This window comes from Hevea brasiliensis, chromosome 14, assembly GCF_030052815.1.
Source record: "Hevea brasiliensis isolate MT/VB/25A 57/8 chromosome 14, ASM3005281v1, whole genome shotgun sequence".
NCBI classification, from domain to species: Eukaryota; Viridiplantae; Streptophyta; class Magnoliopsida; order Malpighiales; family Euphorbiaceae; genus Hevea; species Hevea brasiliensis.
Genome location: NC_079506.1, coordinates 5,936,587 through 5,959,689, shown reverse-complemented (window position 1 = coordinate 5,959,689; position 23,103 = coordinate 5,936,587). Strand labels below are relative to the sequence as shown.

General features: G+C 33.0%; 1 protein-coding gene and 1 pseudogene across 5 annotated transcripts; both read left to right on the top strand.

The window, feature by feature from the left end:
* Positions 1–9,903: 9,903 nt before the first annotated feature.
* On the top strand, positions 9,904–16,184 carry LOC131173181 (putative disease resistance protein RGA3; annotated as a pseudogene).
* Positions 16,185–16,686: 502 nt separating this feature from the next.
* On the top strand, positions 16,687–18,870 carry LOC131173182 (F-box protein At2g02240-like). Of its 5 annotated transcripts, none has more exons than XM_058135115.1 (4): positions 16,687–16,913; positions 17,917–17,988; positions 18,067–18,185; positions 18,259–18,870. In XM_058135115.1, the coding sequence occupies exons 2-4, from the start codon at positions 17,926–17,928 to the stop codon at positions 18,746–18,748; spliced, it is 672 nt and encodes a 223-aa protein (XP_057991098.1). In that variant the 5' UTR covers positions 16,687–16,913; positions 17,917–17,925; the 3' UTR covers positions 18,749–18,870. The 5 variants fall into 5 exon arrangements, with proteins under 5 accessions (XP_057991098.1, XP_057991095.1, XP_057991097.1 ...); XM_058135112.1 differs by having other exon boundaries at positions 16,688–16,913; positions 17,888–17,988; XM_058135114.1 differs by having other exon boundaries at positions 16,688–16,913; positions 17,873–17,988.
* Positions 18,871–23,103: the final 4,233 nt, after the last annotated feature.

The window sequence follows — 23,103 nt, the reverse complement described above, 5'->3', positions numbered from 1 at the left end:
ATGAAAGATTATATTGCCAAACCCATATGCAAGCATAAAAGATCTAACTCTACTAATGTAACAAGCATTTTTCAAAGAATCATTAGGCCTTTTTAAGGGTTGTAATGGGGTCAAATAGGGTAAGATTGTGGTTAACAAAGAAAGGGAATAAGGTAAACAAAATATGAGAATAATATTAATCATGAAACTCAAAGTGCATCCAATTTTTTCTTTTTTTTTTTTTTTTTTTTTTTTTCAAATATTTTTTTATTTTTTTATTTTTTATAATACTAATTTTTTTTATCAAGAGGAAAGAAATTCACAATGAATCTTAAGTGCTAACACAATAAAGGGACTACTTTTATAATATATTTTTTAATTTTGTATGTGTCCCTATTTCACGTCACACCCAAAATTACCTTTGGGATATTTTTGTGACTATTTATTTATTTTTTTTTTATCAACTTTTCACAATTACTCTAGCACTTTTCAAGATGTTTCAATCCTCCAAGTTTTTTTTTTTTTTTTTTATGCACTTAATTGCTAAAATATTATTCTCATAGATAGGTGGTAGTGTTTAGGTTTAATGGCTAGGTAAATGATTTGGGTTCCAAAGAAATTAGGGAATTAAGGTTCAAGGGGGTTTTGCAAGGGTTGAAATGAAATTAAGGTAGGTTAAGGCTAAATGTGAGGTTTAAAATATGAAGGAATGCCTAAATCATATTCTTATCAAATGCAAGTTAAAAATTTCGCTTTGAAAGATCTAAGATGCTTGTTCTAGGAATGGTGAGACGACAATGACCATTTTCTTCCTTAAAGGCTTATCCAGACACTCAAAACTCAAAATAACTAATCAGAATCTGCATACCTAGATGAATGTATTAATTTTCAGCTATTAAGTAAGAGAAAGAATAATGCTTAAGACTTTGTACCCAGCTGGAACTTTCATTCCACTAACCATCTAAAGACAAGTTGGATTGCTTGAATAAGTGGCTTATGGAATCCAAAGACTGGTTTAAAAATTCAAAAATTTTAAATGAATGAATGAAATGCATGAGTGTAAATGTATAGTCAACCTATATGCAACTAAGTATGCATAACTAAGTATATGAAGCTATATGCAGTGTATGTATGTTAATATGTACAAGTATGAAGTAATGAGTGTGTCGCTATATGCAAATGAAAAAGAAAAATAATTTTTGCAAGGAAAAATAATTTTTGCAAAAAATTTACCCTCTCCCCCATACTCAGAATGAACATTGTCCTCAATGTTAAAAATGTGCAAGGAATGGGATAATTTGGCTATATGTGCATAGAGAAATTATTACCCTGTTGCATAAGCGATAGCACAACTTGTGTTGAAAGTGACACAAGCTGAGATAAGAAGTGTTACCTCATTGAAGTGCAGCCAATTTAATTAGGTAAAATTTGGACAGCTGCTGCACTCATTGCAAAAGAAACAGTGCAATGGAATCCATTAAATCAATTAAACTCAAAAAGTTGAAATAGGAAGTTAAGCTCAAAAATGTAACCATCAAGTGTAAATCCGAAATAGCAAATCAAAGCAAGTGAGCAATTGTACTAAAGATATAAAAGAAAAATGTATTTTATGAGGAACTAAAAAAAAACTGAATAAGTAAATGGTTCAAGTAAAGGAAAAACAACACAAGCAGAATATTAACTAAACAAGTTAAAAACACTAATGAATTAAGCAACTAAATTTTTTTTTTTTTTTTTTATGGGTAGTGGGCTTTTTTTTTTTTATGCTCATTTGCTTGCAATGCATTGTATCCCATCTGCACAAGGAAATTAGGACAATGTTAAACTCTGAATAAGGAGTATAGAAAAACTTAAAACAAATATATATATGAAAGAAATAAAGAATCAATGAAAAATTATGAGTTATGCCCAAAAATGCTAAGTTTAGGTCTTTAGCTTGACCATACTCACTCAAAATGTTATGGAGAATGAGAAAGATAGCAAGTTGCTATCTTCTCAATTGGCTCACCAGCTAAATAATGCCTCAACCTTTGTCCATTTACCTTGAAATTACCAGATTTTTCACCAAAAATTTCCACAGCACCATGAGGTAAAACTTTCATAATTTTAAATGGACCGGACCACCTTGATTTTAATTTTCCTGGAAAAAATTTCAACCTTGAATTGAATAAGAGAACCAAATCTCCTTCTTTAAAGTCCTTTTTCTTGATATGCTTGTCATGCCATTTTTTTGTTCTTTCTTTATAGATCCTAGCATTTTCATAAGCATCAAGTCTCAATTCTTCTAATTCATCAAGTTGCAAAAGTCTTCTGTGTCCAGCAGCTTGTAAATCAAAATTGATTGCTCTAATGGCCCAATAAGCTTTGTGTTCTAATTCTACGGGCAAATGGCATGATTTCCCAAAAACTAACCTATAAGGTGTAGTTCCTATGGGGGTTTTAAATGCTGTTCTATATGCCCAAAGAGTGTCATCTAATTTAAGGGACCAATCTTTTCTGGACTTATTGACAGTTTTCTCCAAGATTTGCTTGATTTCTCTATTTGTGATTTCTACTTGGCCATTTGTTTGAGGGTGATATGGTGTGGCAATCCTATGTTTTACCCCATATTTTCTCATCAATTTTTCAAATTGGTGGTTGCAAAAATGGCTACCACCATCACTGATTATGGCACGTGGGGCACCAAACCTGGTCAAAACAAATTTTTTCAGAAATTTCACCACAACTTTTGCATCATTGGTAGGTGTAGCAATAGCTTCTACCCATTTAGATACATAGTCCACCCCTACCAAGATATATTTATTCCCATAAGAAGATGGAAATGGCCCCATGAAATCAATTCCCCATACATCAAACAATTCAACTTCTAATATGGACTGTTGGGGCATCTCATCTCTTTTGGAAATGTTGCCTACCCTTTGGCACCTATCACACTTGCTTACAAAGTCTCTCACATGTTTAAACATATTAGGCCAATAGAAACCTGATGTCAAGACCTTTTCAACAGTTTTTGAAACACTAAAATGACCACCATATTCAGAGGAATGACAATGGTAAATAACATCATTTATTTCTTCCTCTGGTATACATCTCCTAATTATTCCATCATTACATCTTCTAAACAAAAGAGGTTCTTCCCAAGAATAAAATTTAACATCATGCAAGAATCTTTTCTTTTGCTGCCAAGACAAATCAGGTGGCAAGACACCACAAGATAAGAAATTCACAAAATCAGCAAACCAAGGAAATGCAGAATTCAACACATACAACTGATCATACATGAAAAATACATCAAGTGGAACAATGTCATCATCTTTATTTTCAGTTTTCATCCTAGAAAGGTGATCAGCCACCACATTCTCAACACCCTTTTTATCTCTTATTTCCAAATCAAATTCTTGAAGTAATAAAATCCATCTAATCAACCTAGATTTAGCTTCTTTCTTGCTCATTAAATACTTTATTGCTGCATGATCAGTGAAAACAATTACCTTTGAGTTGACCAAATAAGAACGAAATTTATTGAGTGCAAATACTACCGCAAGGAACTCCTTTTCAGTTGTGGCATAATTAACTTGGGCTTCATCAAGGGTTCGGCTTGCATAGTAAATGGCATAAGGTTTTCTATCTTTTCGCTGGCCAAGGACAGCTCCAACAGCAAACTCACTTGCATCACACATGATTTCAAATGGCAAAGTCCAATCTGGGGGTTGCATGATAGGAGCTGTTGTTAAGGCCGTCTTTAACCTGCAAAAAGAAACCATACAATCTTGATTAAAATCAAATTTAACATCATGATTCAAAAGATTTGTTAAGGGTTTAGCAAGTTTAGAAAAATCCTGAATAAATCGCCGGTAAAACCCGGCATGTCCAAGGAAACTCCGCACTCCTTTGACAGTGGTTGGAGGGGGCATTTTTTCAATAATTTCTATTTTAGCTCTATCCACTTCAATTCCCCTATTGGAGATCAAATGCCCTAAAACGATCCCCTCTTGGACCATAAAGTGGCATTTCTCCCAATTCAACACGCATCATTATCAGCACATCTCTGCAAAATTTTAGACAAATTAGTCAAGCATGAATCAAAATTAGTGCCATATACTGAAAAGTCATCCATGAAGACCTCCATAATTTCTTCAATAAAATCAGAAAAAATGGCCATCATGCACCTTTGAAATGTGCCAGGCGCATTACACAATCCGAATGGCATCCTTCGATAGGCAAAGGTACCATAGGGACAAGTAAAGGTAGTTTTCTCTTGGTCATTAGGATGTATTGGAATTTGAAAGAAACCAGAATATCCATCTAAGTAACAAAAGAATGAATGCTTGGCTAATCTCTCTAACATTTGATCCATAAAAGGAAGGGGAAAATGGTCTTTTCTTGTGGCATTGTTCAACTTCCTATAGTCTATGCACATTCTCCAACCTGTAACAGTTCTAGTGGGTATCAATTCATTATTTTCATTTTTAACAACTGTCACCCCACCTTTCTTTGGTACAACATGCACAGGACTAACCCACTCACCGTCGAAATGGGGTAAATAATTCCAAAGACTAGTAATTTTAGGATTTCCTTTTTCACAACATCCTTCATTGTAGGATTCAATCTTCTTTGGTGTTCAATAGAAGGTTTACTATTTGGCTCAAGGAAAATCCTATGCATACAAACTGTTGGACTAATTCCCTTTATATCATCAATTGCATAACCCAAAACTCTTCTATATTCTCTCAAAACTCTCAACAATTTGTCAATCTCAATATCACCAAACATGCATTAATTATAACTAGATATGTTTCATTCGGTCCAAGAAAAGCATACCTGAGGTTGGAAGGAAGAGGTTTAAGATCTACCTTTGGGGCATCCTCTACCTTTAATGATGGTGGTTTGATCTCCAAATTTTGCACTCCTTCAAGTTGAAAAATTGTGGCTTCAGGATGTGGTGGAGAGCTTTCCAAGTATTGCGCAAAAATAGCCATGTTGTGATTATCATCATCAATGCTCCCACCATGGACTAAGCAATTTTCAAGTGGGTCTTGTGGATAGCTTTTTCTGAAATGCTCTTGAACAATCTCTTCAATAATGTCTACCCGCAAACAAGACTCAACTTCTTCATGTTTCCTTTTCATGGCTGGATTGATGTTGAATATCATTTGATCATCTCCCACTCTAAGTGTCAATTGCTCACCCTTTACATCAATTAATGCACCAGCTGTTGCCAAAAAGGGTCTTCCCAATAAGATAGGAACTTTTGTGTCTTCTTCCATATCCAAAATGACAAAGTCCACCGGAATGTAGAATTTCCCAACCTTGATAGGCACATTTTCAAGAATGCCTTCCGGATACTTAATTGAACGGTCAGCCAATGAAAGATACATGTTTGTGGGCTTCAACTCTCCCATATTCAACTTCTCATATATTGAAAGTGGCATTAGGCTGACACTAGCTCCAAGGTCACATAAAGCATTTGCCACACAATTATCACCAATATGACAAGGGATGGAAAACACACCCGGATCTTTGAGTTTGGGAGGTAACTTTTTCTGAATTATAGCACTGCATTGCTCTCCCAAGTTGATGGTGTCATAATCTTCTAGCCTTCTCTTGTTGGAAAGAATCTCCTTCAAAAACTTGGCATAACTTGGCATTTGGGATAGTGCCTCAGTGAATGGCACATTGATATACAACTTCTTTAGCACTTCAAGGAATTTGCCAAATTGTTTGTCTAGTTTATGCTTGATGAATCTTTAAGGGTAGGGAAGGGTGGGATGTAAGGTTCAGGTGGGATGTATGGTTTCTCTCCTTCATCTTGCTCACTTTTGCTTTCTTCTTCTTTTTCATTTTTCTTGTTCTCAACTGAATTTTCTTCTTTTGTGCTCTCTTTTTCTTCTCTCTTGTTTTCACTCTCTTGACCAACTTTTTTACCACTTCTCAAGGTTACAGCCTTACATTGTTCATGAGGGTTTTGTGGTTGGCTAGGTAGTTTCCCATAGGAATTGCTTCCTGATGAGCTTGCTTGTTGCGCCAATTGAGTCTCCAACATGCGGTTGTGGACTTGTAATTGATCCATGGTTTGTCTCATGTGTTGCATTTCTTCCTCCAATTTGTTATTCATCTTGCTTTGTTCAGCAAAAAATTTCTCCATCATGCTCTCCAAGGTTGGCTTCGGTTCATGAGGTGGAAGGGATTGTTGTGCTCTTGCTTGATATCCAGGTGGTGGCTGCCTTGTGGGCTGAAATTGAGGCTGAAATTGAGGCCTATTTTGCTGCATAAACTGCTGGTTATGAGCATAATTTGAGCTTTGGCCTTATTGAGCAAAAGTTGCTTGTGGTCTCCATGTTGAGTTGTTCACATTAGAGTAAGCATTTCCCATAGGTTTTTGTTGATAACCTCCTGCATAAGCAGCTTGTTCTTGCAAATAATCATCACCATAAGAAGAATAATCAACTCCACAACTTTGAGTTCCATCTGTGAAGGCAACTTGTTGCATAGTTGTAGGAGTTGAGGTTGTTGCCTTTGTGCAAAAATCACTAAGAAGCTGAGTCAACTGATCAAATTTTGCATTCATGTAGTTAACTGAGTCAAGTTCATAGATCCCAGCTTTCTTTGGCTCAAGTGCTCTAGGATTCCCCCATAAATGGGTATTATGAGCAATCTTCTCTAATAGATCATAGCATTCTTCACTTGTCATTCTCATGAAATCTCCTCCTGCTTGTGAATCAATTGTGTTTCTTATGGTCGAGTAACTCTGGTGTAGAAATTCTGAACAATCATCCATTTCGGTATTTCATGATGAGGACATTGCCTTTCAAGCTCCTTAAATCTCAGCCAAGATGCATACAAAGTTTCATCATCCCTTGGTTGAAAAGCTACCATCAAAGTCCTCAATGAGTAGTTTTCCTGTGGGAAAAATTGAGATAGAAAAGCTTGAGATAGCTGCTCCCAAGTAGCTATAATAGCTTGTGGGAGTGAGTCATACCACTCCAATGCTGAACTCAAGAGAAAATGGAAATAAGGTGAGCCGAATAACTTCATCCAAACTCCAGGTTGTCTTTGTGTACCACATATCATCAAAAATTTCTTCAAATGAGAATGAGGATTTTCAAGTGGGCTACCTCCAAATTGTGAATTCTGAACCATTTGAATAAGACCAGTTTTTAATTCAAATTGATTAGCTCCAATAATAGGTCTGTTATCTCTCACATCAGTACATCTAGGAAAAGCATAATCTAACATGGATCTTCTTTGAGGATCATTTTGATTAACAACAAAGATTTTGCCCGTTTTGCTCGTTTCCTCCATTATCTCCTCCAATAGCTCTATTTTGATTCTCCATATTTTCTATTGTCTCCTCTTGCTCAAATATTTGTTGTTCTTCTTTTTCTGCTTCTTTTCTTCTTTTGTATTCCTTTTTGTTGGCTCGACAGAATTTTTCAATTTCAGGATTGAACAACAATTCAGTGTCACTTGTGCTTTTCGATCGTCTCATAAACAAGAAAAGTACCTGAAAAACACAAGGAACAATAGTGAAAATAAAAGAAAATAAAAATTCTAATTAGCTTAAAACAATTAAAATCCAATTTAAAACAAACAATTCCCCGGCAACGGCGCCAAAAACTTGATACGGTGTGTCCGCAAGTGCACGGGTCACAGTAGTATAGTTTTAAAATGATATCGATCCCACAGGGAATTGTGCTTAAATTGGAAATAAAAGTATAAGCAAATTAGAATGACAAAAATTAAAAGATATTAAAAATAAAATCTAAAAATTAAAATTAAGACAAAAATTAAAGATGTAAAATGAAATTTGGAATTAAAATTGGTATTTAAGGAATTAATGCTAAATCAAACAATTAACTAAAATTAATTAGACTAGATTACCAAAAATTAATTTGAAATTTCTATTTATGAAATTAAGAAGAATTAAATCTAAATTCAATAAAAATAAAAATAAAGTGATTATAGAAATTGGATTTAAATTGGATTTAAATTTAAATTGCTATTTATGAGGTTTGGAGGATTTAAATCTAATTTCAATGAAAAATAAATTGATTCTAGAGATTGGATTTTCAATATTGTTTGCATGTGATTTTTCCCTAATTTAGCCAAACACATGAGAATTGCAATTTTGAGGGAAATCAATTCTTAAATTTTTGAAACCTTTTCAAGCATCTCAAAATTGCTTGTCATTAAATCAACCCCTGCTTTCACGCTATTTCAAATCTCACAAAAACCGAATTAATGCTCTAATTGATTTTTGGAAAGTTCCCCTTAATCTTCTTAGCTTATTTCTAACACCAAGAAAATAAAGTTTATTGCAAGATTATCTATCCCCAATATTCACTTTTCAGTCCATCTATTAAGGATTAAAACTTAACTCAATGAGGGCCCATTCATCAAGCATGGAAATAAGCACACAAGCAATAAATCAAAATATAACAATCTTCATTTAAATGGCTAAATCAGTTCAAAACCACAAAACAAATCAATATTTACAAACCCATCTCTAGAATCTCAATAAACTACTCACAAATCATTGTTTAAAGATAAACCCAAATGAAGAAATGAAGAAATAATGGAAATGTAAGCTTAAAGGGGTAGAAAAACCCAGCAGATTTGCAGCAGGATCTCTCGCAAAAGTGCGTAAACGTGATCCTTGTCTTTGGAAGAAGATGCAGAAGATGCTCCTCCCTTTCCCTCTTTCTATCTTCCTAAAATGCCTCCCTTGCTCTCTATGGAAAGAAAGTGATAAAGGGCACTTTATATAGGCAAGGGACTGTTTCTAGAATGGGTAAAAGGGGAAGGATCCAGAGAAAGTGAGGTAAAAAGGCGGGAGTAACGGAAATGCCACGTCAAAAATTTTCCAGTAAAAACGACATAAGCCGAGTCAGTTGTGTCGCGGGTTGTGTCGCTCTCGGCGTGAATATCTGACGATCGACACAACCTGCGACATGAGCTAATTCGGTTGTCAGCCGCAGTTGTGTCGCCTCGCCATTTTTTTTTTTTTTTTAAAATTAAAAATTTTTTCAATTCGATTTTAATCTCCTCCAAATGGCTACTCTGATCAAAATACATCAAATTTCTCCAGATTTAACCTACAAAACAAATAAATTCCAAAAATTAAACTAAGAAATGTGAAAATTGCAAAATTGACTAAATATATACCAATATCTAAAATAATAGCTATGAATAAGGGTAAATTATGTGCAAAAATTACTCCTAAATGATGATCTAAAATGCATGCATCATTAATATCTATGCTCATGTCTTTGTAAGAATGAATTTGGATTAATTCACGAAGGAAGAAGCCTGAAAATGTTAGTTCGGAAATTATTATCATCCGGACGTAAGTCCTTTTTTGGAGTACAAGATTTTACAAGAATTTAATTCAGTTAATTTTTTTTATTAAACTTTACGTTTAAAATGAAAGAATTCCAACCCTTTCTAATTTAAAAAAAAATTATTTAAAAAAAACATAAATCAATCATGAGTATGTGAGAATTCAATTAAATTTTTTCTTATAAATAATTTAATTTGAATTATGATTCATATAAGAAGTAATTAAGAATAATTCAAAATAATTTTATTTTATTATAAATGATTTTTTTACATTAATTAAAAAAATTAGAATTATAAAATTTCAGCTTATGGGCTGGAGCCGAGCTCAACATGTTCAATTGTGGACTTGACCCAAAATTTAAACTATCCTAGTCCAGATTGAATTTTTTTTTTTAGAATATATCAATTTTTAGTTTCGAATTATATCAAATTTAAATACCAAAGCCCATGCTTAATTCTTCATTAAGCAAAGGAGGACAACTTCACTGCTAAAGCCCAAACATTCATGTTCAAGGATTTGCACATTTAATTCTTCATATTGCTTTCAATGTTGAACAAAGAATAAAGCAGAAAATGCTTGCATCCCGGCAAAAAGAGAGGCATCTATTATTCACTGCTTTAATTCCCTTCTTTAATTATACTGCTTTCAATGATAAACAAGAAAACAAGCATAAAAGATTGTTTCTTGCCTTGATTAAATACTTACATCCTACCAAAGGGAAAGGTGTCAGCAAGTTTATGTCATTTGATGACTTTTTTTTACGCAAGGCATAGATTTCAAATGTAATGCACAAGAATTTAAGATCCATAGCTCTTAATAAATATTTTTTGCCATTCCTCCCCATGTCTTCACAGCATTTGCCTCTTTCGCAATCACAAAATACATCTATCTATCCGCCCTTTTTTCCAAAAATGGCCGAAGAAGTTCTCTTCAACATTGCTGGAGACATCATCAAGAAACTGGGTTCTGGAGTTCTCCAGCAGATTGGGCTGTGGTGGGGTGTGAACGATGAACTCGAGAAACTCAAAAGCACACTCACCACAATCCAAGCTGTGCTTCTTGATGCAGAGGAGAAGTCTGCCTTGAATAATCAGGTCAAGCTCTGGCTCGGAAAGCTAAAAGAAGTTGTTTATGATGCTGATGACTTGCTGGATGACTTCTCCACCGAAGCTTTGCGTCGCCAAGTAATGGGAGGAAATAAAGTCTCGAAGGAGGTATGCCTTTTCTTTTCACCATCCAATCGAATTGTTTATGGTTATAAGGTGGGTCATAAGATTAAGGCAATTAGGGAGAGGCTGGATGCCATTGCCAAAGATAGGCAAGACTACCCCCTTGACCTTCTGGAGCGCTTCAGAGAGGCGCCATTGTTAAGTAGGGGAAGGGACCAAACTATCTCATATGTAGGTGAGGAAGAAGTCATTGGGAGGGAAGATGATAGAAAGGCAATTGTAGATCTTTTATTACACTCCACCACTGAAGACAATGTCTCGGTCTTTCCCATTGTAGGGATGGGAGGGTTAGGAAAGACCACGTTAGCGCAATATGTTTATAATGATGAAAAAGTCAAAACTCATTTTGACCTGAAGTTGTGGGTGTGTGTCTCTGATGTCTTTGATCTAAAAGTAATAGTAGAAAAGACATTAAAATCAATCGGAAAAGAGCTAGGAAACTTTGAGTTGGATCAATTGCAAGCACGTCTTCGAAATGAAATTAGTGGAAAGAAATATTGCTTAGTGTTGGATGATGTTTGGAATGAGGATCTTAAAAAATGGCTTGACTTAAAGGTAATATTGATGTGTGGTGCTAGGGGAAGTTGGATCTTGGTAACCACTCGCTCTGAAATGGTTGCAAAAATAACTGGTACATTGCCACATTATCCTCTAGAGGGCTTAGCTCTAGATAAGTCTTGGTCTTTGTTTAAGAAAATAGTGTTTAAGGGAGAAGAGCCAAAGAGTCCTAATGTGAAACCGATTGGAGAGCAGATTATAAAGAAATGTGGTGGAGTTCCCCTTGCAATAAAGACAATTGCAAGTATTTTATACTTTAAAGAAACAGAAGGAGAATGGTTGCGTTTTTTACAAGATGATCTTTCCAATATAGCTCAAAATGAGAATGGTATTTTACCAACACTTAAGTTGAGTTATGATCATCTCTCACCCCATTTGAAGTATTGTTTTGCATATTGTGCATTATTTCCTAAAAATTATGAGATTGATGTGAAGACACTGATTCATCAATGGATTGCACATGGATTTATTGAGTTATCAAATAAGAGTGCATGCATTGAAGATATTGGGATTGAGTATTTTATGGATTTATGTTGGAGATCATTTTTTCAAAATGTGAAAAGGGATGGATTTGGGCATATTCAAAGTTGCACAATGCATGATTTGATGCATGATCTTGCAACTTTGGTTGCTGGGAAAGAGATTAGCATAATGAATTCTAAAGAAAAAAGTGTTGATGAAAGAGTGCGTCATTTGAAATTGGACTTTCGTTTAGATTCATCAGACATAATCCCTGTTGTTTTAAGTATTCCGAAAAAATTGAGAAGTTTTATTTTGCCACATCAAGAATTCTATGATCATGATGCAATTCGTATTTTTTCAAACTTTAAGCAGTTGCGCGTCTGTGGTATGCAAGATTGTAGAATGACAGAAGTGTCTAGTTCCATAGAAAGTCTAAAACATTTGAGATATCTTGATGTTTCAAAAAATTCAGAAATCAAAGCACTTTCAAATTCTATTACAAACCTACAGAATTTGCAAGTGCTAAATGTCTCTGGCTGTCAATATCTCAAGGAGTTGCCTGAAGATATTAAAAATTTGAGTAATCTTAGGCATTTATATTGTCATAATTGTTACTCTTTGACTCATATGCCACGTGGGCTTGGGCAACTGACTTCACTCCAGACACTGACATGGTTTGTAGTGGCAAAAGATAGTTCAATCTCAAAGAATGTTGGAGGATTAGATGAACTGAATAGCCTCTACAATTTGAACGGAAGTCTCCAAATTAGAAATTTGGGATTTGTGAAAAATGGGAAAGTAAATCCTAATTTGGAGAAGCTGCTTCTTCAATCATTGGTTCTAGTATCGAGTCGATATGGTGATGCAAGGGGTGATGTAAATGGTGATAGTGAAGAAATGGCACTGCAAAATCTCCGACCAAATTCTAATCTTAAAGAGTTAAAGGTGTATCAGTATGGAGGCAGGAGTTTCCCAAGTTGGCTTTCTTCCTCACAAATCTTGTCCATATCCTGTTAGTGCGTTGTAGCAGTTGTAAGCATCTTCCAGCAATGGATCAAATCTGTTCTCTTCTGAAAGCTAGAGATTGGTGGTCTAGATGATTTAGAATACATAGAAATTGAGGGACAAGGAACATCATTTTTTCCATCTCTGAAGTATCTCATTATAAAGTATTGTCCGAAGCTAATGGGATGGCAGAAGAAGAGGGATGATTCAACAGCTAAGCTAGCCCAATTTACGTTTCTTTCCCAGTTCATTTGTCATAATTGCCCTAAATTGAGTTGGATCCCTCAGTTTCCATCTCTCAATGAAGCACTAGAATTGAACAATGTAAGCTTGCAACTTGTGCAGGAAATATTCACACCATCAATATCTTCTTCCTCAACCGTTCCTCCTTTCTCTCAATTGAAGACGCTCATGTTTTCTCAATTAGCAGTCGAATCTCTACAGCCATATGGACTGCAGAATCTCACTTCTCTTGAGAAACTAACAATATTTGATTGCCGAGACTTGAAGTCTCTACCTCAAGAGATGCGTTCCCTTACCTCTTTACGAAAATTGCATATTTATGGATGTCCCATATTGAGGAGAAGATGTGCAAATAAATATTGTGAGGATTGGCCTTTAGTTTCTCACATCTCATATATTAATGTCCAAGCCAGAATTATTCAATTGGAGGGCCACTATCAACTAGACGACAATGAATCTGTAAGTTGCTGCTTTTGTCTTCAATTGGCAAAACCTATTTAATTTTTTTTATCTGAAATTTTATACTGATTCTTTACGTACAGGACATACCACATAGTGATGACGAAAGGAACGCAAGTTTACAGTATGCATAGTGAAATTCTAATAGATTGGAAAGTGGTGAACAAATAGAGAGGATGCTGAATCCATTGGTAGGCCATACTTCTATCCATCTTGTTCTTTTTGTTATGTTATTCAATCTTCATTTTTTCTTCCATGGATATTAAAGTCTAATTTTGTCTCATGTGGAGAAGTTACTATAGTGCGTTTTAATTTTGACTCTGTTGTGAATGAGATTTCAAATCTCTTGAAGGCCTTGCCGCCAGTGGTGATTTCCCATGTTCTTCGTGAGGCTAATGCTGTGGCTGACTCGTTGGCTAAGGAAGGACTTGCCCGTAATTCAGATCTGGTTGCCACCCTCTGATTTTTTGCAATTCTGATTTTCTTTCAATCACTGCTTGCTTTCTGCAACATGTGTTTCTTGGTTGGTGCTAGTTGCTGTTGGAATCTTTTCTCCTTGTGTCGGAGAGTCATCACTATTTTGCGTTGTGGCTTGGGATGTTCGGTTGTTGGCCTAGTGTGGTTTGCAGTAAGCTATTGTTAAATCTGGTTGAGTGCTTCTGTTTCTTGCTTGTTTTATACTTGCGATTCTAGTCTTTGCTTTCCTTTCTATTTTAATTGTTTGTCTTGGTGTTTGTATCGTTCTAGCTAGGTTTTTTCACTTAGCTCGTTTCTCATTAGGTGGGTGTATTGGGGAGACCTATTGGTCTGGGTTTAGTATGAGTTACAAGCTAAGTTTTTCCTAGCATTTTATTAATAAAGTTCTTGCTTATAAAAAAACCAAGGTGTCATGGCAGCAATATATGTAAGAAATCCATAAGTTTCCTTATAGTACTATAATCTTTTTATTTAAATTATATATTTTAAATAAAATTTTTTAATTTATTTAAAATGTCAAATGATTTAAAAAATTATTATTTTATCATTTTTTCTTTTAAATTCATACTTTAAACACACTACAAAATTCCCGCACAATGCATGGGCTTTGGACTAGTTCTAATCAACTGGGAAGTGGTGAACAAATTCAAAGGGTGCTAAATGAATTGGCTGGTAATGCTTTTATCCAGAGTATTCTTCTTTATTTATTTTCTTTAATGCATTTAAAAAGTTTGATTTTGATTCCATTCGCAGAAGTTAATAGTGCAGATATTGAGAAACCAAGGCATGATGATAAGGGAGCAGTTACTTGTAAGTCCATCTTCTTATATGCTAAGTGTTGCAAGAAATTGGTGGTATGCTATTTTTCATTAGTTTTATGTTTCTTTTGTTCCAGCGGGTGAAATTTTTTCTTACACGAGTAACTTGAATTTCTAATACAACCACAATTAATTCGATATTTTCAGGATGTTATTAAGAATTTAGAATTTCCCAACTCCTGGAGAAGTGAGGACAATGATCCAGGTTCTTTTGTGTTTGCCTTATGTGTCTAGATACATCCAACATCTCACCTCCCTTGAAAGTTGAGCAACAAGTGGTTCTATGACCCAGCATGATGGAATGATGAAGGCGACTTGTGATGGCAAGCCCTTAAAGGCCATACCGGAGATTACTTTCCAGTACTCAAAATGATCAGATGCCTTCATGATGGAATGCTTTTGCCCAACTTGAGGCAATGGGACGTCATTTATTGCTAAGAAGTTAGGCATGTTCATATCCTTCAAATTCAATAGAGTTTAGAAGGTTATTTTTTTACACCATGTATAATATATATGTTCTGCAATTCTGTTAACTGCCCTGCATATGATATCACTTAACAAGTACTAAAAACTATTCAAGTCCTTTTTTTTTTTTTCCCCTTATTCTCTTTAGTAATGATGTCATTAAATCTTGAATTATGCTAAAAGGTTTATGCATTTGGTTGTCTTTTCAATCACTTGTGTACAGAATCTACACTACTTGCTGCCTTTGCTTTGGAGTGAAATACTGGTGAAGAATCAAATTTCGCTGTTGAGTTTTCTTCTCAATCAATAAAGGCTCTGATCTGTAAATATTTCTTTTGATCCTCACAGAGAAGATATATGTATAGTTGTGTATTTAAATATGTTTGATGGGCATGGAGCTTAATAGGTTTTATGGTTTCTTTTAGCTGTAAAATTTAGGGGAAATTCTATAGGTTAGGGACAGGTGTGTCACAAGCTATACTGCAAGATGTTTTATGCAGGTTTCTGTGGGCAGAGTGGACTTGTTTTCCCTATGGATTAGCTTTTGCCAGGTATTAATTTTGTTATTAGTTTTTGTGTATATTTATCATCAGATAAGTAAGTGGGTTACTATGTGCTACACTAAAACCTTACAAACCATGATTTCGGCTAATTAACGAAAATCAAATATGAAAATCAGATGTGAATATCTAAGCAAATTCTCAATTGCCTCTTCTGCAGAATGCTAACCCTATATGTTCACTGGACATGGGATACTCCCGAAGTTTCTTGGACCAACAATACGAGTTATTTGAGAATGTTTTCCTCAACTGTCTGCTCAATTCCACATTCAACCACCCTTCTGCCTATGAGAGATTTACATGGATGGAAAATTTCTAATCAAAGTTTCTTGTTGTCTCAAAGACCCATAGAGGAGCCTCTCAAATTGCAGGCATTTCTCATCAAGCAAATCTAATTTAACAAAATGATCCACACCCCTCAAATGTCAACACTTCAATAGTTGTCCCACCAAGTGGATGCTCTTGTTGATGGCAGATCCACAACCAGTTCCCAATCTTTAAGTTTATCAAGATTTTTGTGTTGTAATTATAACTATTTGATTATGTAATGTTTTTCAGGCAGTTGTTGAGATTGTAGCCATAGATATTATCCCTTCACATGTTTTCTATAATAATCAAACAGAATTAAGCTTCATTCTCTTCTCTGTTTGCCCTATTTACTAATATTGGAACTTCATAATTACTAGCCATGTGTATTTTTGCCTTAATAATTACTATAACCAATTTTTTTTTTCATCTTCTCTTCTCTGGCTGATGAAAAGCCTTTGAATTACCAGCCAAGGTTGAATTGAGCTACTATAAAATTTTTAATTTGGTCCAATTTTTTTTTTTTCAATATACTTTATAATAATTTGTTAATTATAAAAAATATTAATAATCTTTTTAATTTTTAAAATAATAAATTATTTTTTATTATTAATAACAATTTAGTGCATTTCCTATGTTTTGTTAAAAAAAAAATGTTCTTAAAATTTAAAAATAAATGATAAATAATTATTTTTCACAAATAAATATTGCCCAACTCTTCTTTTAAAAAATTTACTTCCAAATAAGAGTCATCAATGTGCACATCAACTACTCATAGTTTTAAAAATGACACCCATAGTTTCATTTGGAGGCAGATTCGATTTCAAACTTTCAACCTCGATAGCACGACCTAACAGTTTCCTCTCATCTTTTTCTTCTTGGGAAGCTCCCTTTCCATTTGAGAGGAACAAGTCCAGAGCTTTCAGTGGCCTTGGAGTAGGAAATTGGAAGAAGGAGCTGGTGGAGGAAATAGAATGAATTTTGAATTTCGCTTGATTGGGTTTTTGAGTTTGTAAGTCTCTCCCTTACTGATTTGTTTTGTTTCTGGGTTTTTTGCTTTAGCTATAATAGGTGATTTCTTGTTTTATGGAGTTTTTGAATTTCTAAATTTATGGATTTCAGAGATTCTGTGGGTTTAGGGTTGAATTTTGATTTTGTAGTTTTTGGATTTTAAACAGAAATCACCAACTGCAGCTATGGTGTTCCAAATTCAAATAAAACTAGTTATTTTTTTGCACATTGGGTGGCTTATTTATTTTTTATTTTAATATATAATTTAGTATTTATTTTTATAAAATTTTATATTTTAAATTTATAATATAAAATTTAATCAATAATAAAATTTTTAGTTAATTATATTAAATACAACTAAAATTTTTATTAAAATTTTGAATAATTAGAAATAGTTTGTCCAAAATAAAATCTTAAATATTAGGATAATATTTAAGAAATAGTAATAATAATAATTACGTGTTAAATAATTTCTTAATTTATGATCTATATTTTATTCTTCTCTCTTTAAAAGAAAAAGAAAAAGAAAATTTTAAATTTTATAATTAAATATAATAAATTAAATTTAAAATAATCAATATTTAAGTTAAGTAGATATTATTTAACAAATCGTTAGATTATGTAGATTAAAAAATATGGTATATGATAAATTTTTAAATACACTAATAAATTAAAAGATTTAATTTTATGAGATTAATTTTATAATATATATTTCTCTGATTTCTGTTTGAATTTATTTGTGGCCATGGTTTTCTGGGTGTTCTTCAATATTTATTTTTATTTTAATTAAAAATAATAAATAATTTTAAAAAATAAAAAATAATAATTTCATTATTAAAAATATAATATTTTACTAAATTAAGACTTAGAAGAGTTTGTAAAAAATTAAAAATTGACTTATTTGGTCAGGGCATGTTTATGCTTGCTTCAATTATGAAAACTCAATATATTACCCAAAAGCTTCATTGCAAACAGAGTGCCGGCGAACGTTCAACCGTTTTCAGGTCCTCTCGATGTCTGCAAAGAGTCATCTCAGCCTCTGTGATTCTCCGATGCTCATCGACGATGGCAGAAAGGTAATCTCGCTCCCTTCTCCTCCTCCAATTCCTGTTTCTCATATTAACTCTATCTTATCATGTCCTTTCCATTAACAGAGCTTTGCATTGGAGAAATGGACCGGGAGGAAATGCTACATGCTTTCTGCAAGGGACCTTACAATTATCTGGTCCAATTCTCCAGATTATTGGAGATGGTTACCCGACCCAGATTCCAGGTTCTCCATTTCTCTCTTTTATTTTCCATCTAATTTTTTGATTAAGAAACTTACTGAAGCTTTGTACGAACAGATTTTCGGAAGTGGCTGAGCTTATTGATGTTTGTTGGTTTGAAATCAATGGCGAAATTAGTATCCAGATGTTGTCCCCAGAAACATCATATGCGGCGTACTTGGTGTTCAAATTGACAACAAGTGCTTATGGGTTTGAAGGACATCCAGCAGAGATCACTGTAGAGCTTGCTGGAAGTGAAAAAGATAAGCGTAGTGTTTTTTTGGTTCCAGTAAGAGGACAGAAGCGCCAACACCAAACTTTAAGAAGGCTAACTGGTTTGTTTAACTGCAGCCGGGTTTCGGGTTCGCAACCCTCTGTGCCTGCCGGAAAAAGCTATGGCAAATACCCGAAAGAGAGAGTAGATGGGTGGCTGGAGATTGAATTGGGTGAGTTCAATAGCGAGAACGGCGGAGATGGAAAATTGAAGATAAATTTACGAGTGAAAGGTGATCACTGGAAAAGTGGTATCATTGTTCAAGGGATAGAGATTAGGCCAAAAGGAGATTAAAAAATTAAGCAAGCAATTGCTATTTGAAGGTTGGGGCAAAGACTAATCGTTCCAGGATTTTATATTAGTATGTTGTAATTTATTATATTATATATACAAATAATTAAAGCTTCATTCTCTTCTCTCTTCGCCTTATTTACTGTGAAGTTAACAATCTGTGGTAAAGAAATGCATAGAAACTGTCCTTGGAGATTTTGCAATGATTATGTTTAACTTTGCTTTGCTTTAGTGTGGAATATAAAGCTCAATTTTTGCCATTGCTGTCTTGCGACAGCATATATAAGACTTCTCCGGCTGATGACTTAGAGAAAGCACTAGAATTAATTACTAGCCAAGGTTGAATTGAGCTACCATAATTTTTTTTTGGTCCAATTAGATTTTTTAATTTCAAAAAATTAATAATTAGGCTCCTAGCTAAGTTAACCGCCTTAATTTACATCATTGATAAATAAGTAAAATAGATTTCTAAAAAAAGATGCATTTCCTCCTCATAATGCAATCTCGAGAGAATCAATCTCCCTTCGGCATTTCTCCTTTATTCAATTCAATCTCATCAAAAAAATTCCATTCTACTAATAGTTCAAGGGTATTGGAGTGGTTTTTAGGGTTGTTTGGCCTTGAGTTCGAGTCTGTTATGTAGTAGATTTCTTAACAACAAGATCTCAAGTAGTAGAAAGAACAGAAATAAAGCAAAAAAAGAAATAAAGTTAAAGTTTTAAGGACGGAAAATTCTTACCTAGATCGGGTCTATCATGAACTCAAAACACAGGATGTGTAGTGGGACTCATATATTAAAGATTGAGTCTACCATGAACTCAAGACAAAAAACATGTGAGATTTATATATTTAATGGACAAAAAAATTCCTTCTAAGGAGAAGAGAAAGAAAGAATGAGAGAGAAATTAAATAGGTTCTTGATATTTTTCCAAAATGATCCCCTTCAGTTACAATAGCTATTATTTATACAGCCACCAGCTCTTCCCATAATTGTTCCTACCAATTACAACCTTCTTAGCAACTTTCAATTCTTCAACTAACACATACAATCACGCTTCTTATTCTCCTTATTAGTATAACAGAGTCCTAGTGGAACTCAATTGTACAAAAAAAAAAAATTTCCATTCTCCTCGCTAGAATTACATTGCTGCTGATGCCATTCTTTTTCGGCAATCCTTTGAATGATAGCCATGTAAAACTCGCATACAATAAAGAAAGGATATGGTGGGGAGGGAGGTTCTCCACTGTAGAATTTAAAGTTGGAGAAGATATCAAGAAAATGACTGCAATCTGTTTATTTAACAAGTTGCTCTAACACAAGCCATGAATATAAACTGCTGAAATTAGACATTTCTTAGTAACTCATCATTTCCCTGTGGATTTACCTAGTCAATTGGACTGATGACATGAGTCATTTGTCAAGGGTGAAAAGAAGAAGACTGCATACAGTTGTTAATCGTTGGTTGTTCCCAATTGCAAGAAAGATGTGGAAATTCGCCTTCCATTTCTCACATCCCAAATATTCAACTTGTTTGGGAAAGAATTCAATTTGCAGGATACTGAAGGATAAGTTGGTGCTTCTCTCCAATTCGCAAATTATAATTATTTTTTCTTCCGAACTTATATGAGAAAATTCTCACTCTGATTCTATTTGCACAGGATAATGTTAAATATTCCATGCTCAACAAATTTAGCCTTTCTATGCCTTGGGAAAAGATGAATAAACTGACTCAACAAGCTAGTGAGAGGCGTCCCAGGATAACAGTATTTTACATCCCTGAAATTCTAATAAATTTGAAAGCGTTCAACAAATGCATATGGTGCTGAGTGCATTAGCAAGTCATACTTCTATCCATTGTATTCTTCATTGGACAAAAAAAAAAAAAAAAAAAAAAAAAAAAAAAAAAAAAATATATATATATATATATATATATATATATATATATATATATATATATATATATATATATATATATATAATTTTACACAATTATTAATTTTAATCAATTTTAGTCCAATTCCAAACTTTCGGACATGTTTAGTATGGCGTAATCAAAATTGTAATATAATCGCAATTATATTATATATTTAATTACGTTATTTGGTCACATAAAAAAATTTGATGTAATGGAATAATTATTACATAACATAATTAATCATATTTAAAATAATGTAATAGTTATTATATATAAAAATAGATATAATCATAATTATTTATTTTAATTTTTTATTTATTATCAATATTATTACCATCATTACTATTCAGCTATCACTGCTCTATCACCACTACCAGCAACGCCACTATAATCATCAACATCAACATCATGTTATCACAATTGATATCACTAACACTTAAACCTCATTATACACCATCTAGCCACTACTACCACCATCATCTAACCAATGTTGTCACAAACACCACTACTACTTAGCTACCACTACCACTCAACTACCAATCATCGTGACCATTACTACTTATTAATAAATTAAATATTAAAATAAAAATTATAATTACATTACACTATTTATATTTTTATTTGACAACCAAATAGAGTAATGTAATAACAATTATATTACATTACATAATTAATTACGTTGTATATATTATATTCTACCAAGCGTAACCTTAGTGTTAAGGGATTTTGAGCACTGATGTGGCATATGACATGAGCAAAATATTATTATTGAATGTTGCTACTTACATAGCGTGAACTAAAACATGATTGCCGATGTAACAAAAATATTATTTGTCACGACACAAAATTCTGTGTCGCGACCGGTGAATAATTTAAATATTCTTAAATCATGTAAGTCTTATCAGAGTATCTTGAATAAATATATTGTCACTTACTAATCCAAAAAAAATAAATAAAATCTAAATAACAAAATACTGAATAAACATCATAAATATCCCTTAAGTAAACTGTTGAGTCTCTACAGATTTCAAATAAAAAACTTAAACTGTTCAATAAACAAAACTAATTATTAGCCCGAGAAAACATGAATTCGGGTATACCATGAGAACAAATCAAAGATTGTCTCTCTTTAGAGAATGGATTGAATATTTGAATTAGCTGCAGAATTCTACTGATCTGAAATAGATAATGCATGTGAGAAAACGTGGTTTGAGCTAAGTACTCAGTGAATGATAATTATAGCACACAATGGAATAGGAATAGATAGACACTTGATTAATTTCACAATAAATTTTCTATTCAATAAAATAATGTTTATGCTATCAAAATCATTAATAAAATAATTTCATAAAACATATATATAAAAGAAATTCATTTAATAAAAATTTTATGTTACAGTACACCAGGGTGATGATAACCAACATTACCAATGGTCAGATGGTACGCGCGAACTGGATATTAGATACGTTCCTCCTCCTTCACAGATATCAATGCATATGATACTAATGCAAATCATAAATTACAATGATGCATGACTCAACAATGCAACCTAATACCGTGATTGTCCACACGGCGGGGCCAGCTAACAGAAAAAGATACTTGACACAAGTACCAATTCAAAATAGAAAATCAATTTGTATAAATCAATCAAAATCAACAAAAAATTTCAAATAGAAAATAATAACTGATAGTGCAATTATAATAGTTTATTTCAATAATTTTAGAGAGTCAATAAGATCAAATCAATCTCAAATAAATTCAGTGTAACACATCAGTAAATTTTATAGTCAGATATCAATCAATATAAAGACATTAAAGGCCTATTCCCGGAATTCTAATGACTCTAATGCAAAGATAATTGACAAAATCAATTATTTAATCAAAATCGAAATAAAATTCAATAATAAAATAAAACTCTAGAAAATTACATGTAAAATATTTGTTAAAATACTGATTTAAAATTTCATTTAATAATAAATTTAATGCTAAGAAATTTTAAAATGGACTAAAATGGTGTCATATACTATAATTACCACTCACCTTAAACCTCCAAGACAATAGTTATTTTCAATGGAAAAGAGACAATTTCAATAGATAGATTGAATATTCGAATATCCTACATACCCAAAATATAAAAGAAAAATATCAACTAATAATAAATAATATAATAATAATAACATATATATATATATATATTAATAATTTAACTTCAAGGTTATTGTTTATCAGTAATCATAATTAACCCAATTCAATAACAATGGTCAAAGAGGAAAAAAAAGAATTTCTAGATTAGTTGTAACAATTTAAGTAGAAAATAAAATCAAATTCACCCATTATTGAACAAAGAAAGATAATTTTTGACTTTGAAAATAGAATCTAAGGTGATAAATAGAGAAGTAAGAATTTATGAATTCTCTGTGCACATCAAATTATAAATCAGAA

Bases quoted from the DNA above. Each gene is read 5' to 3' on its own strand.
- LOC131173182 (XM_058135115.1), top strand. From the start codon at position 17,926: ATGTCTGCAAAGAGTCATCTCAGCCTCTGTGATTCTCCGATGCTCATC. The intron at 17,989-18,066 runs GTAATCTCGCTC...TTCCATTAACAG, and splicing joins TCATCGACGATGGCAGAAAG to AGCTTTGCATTGGAGAAATG. The intron at 18,186-18,258 runs GTTCTCCATTTC...TTGTACGAACAG, and splicing joins TTACCCGACCCAGATTCCAG to ATTTTCGGAAGTGGCTGAGC.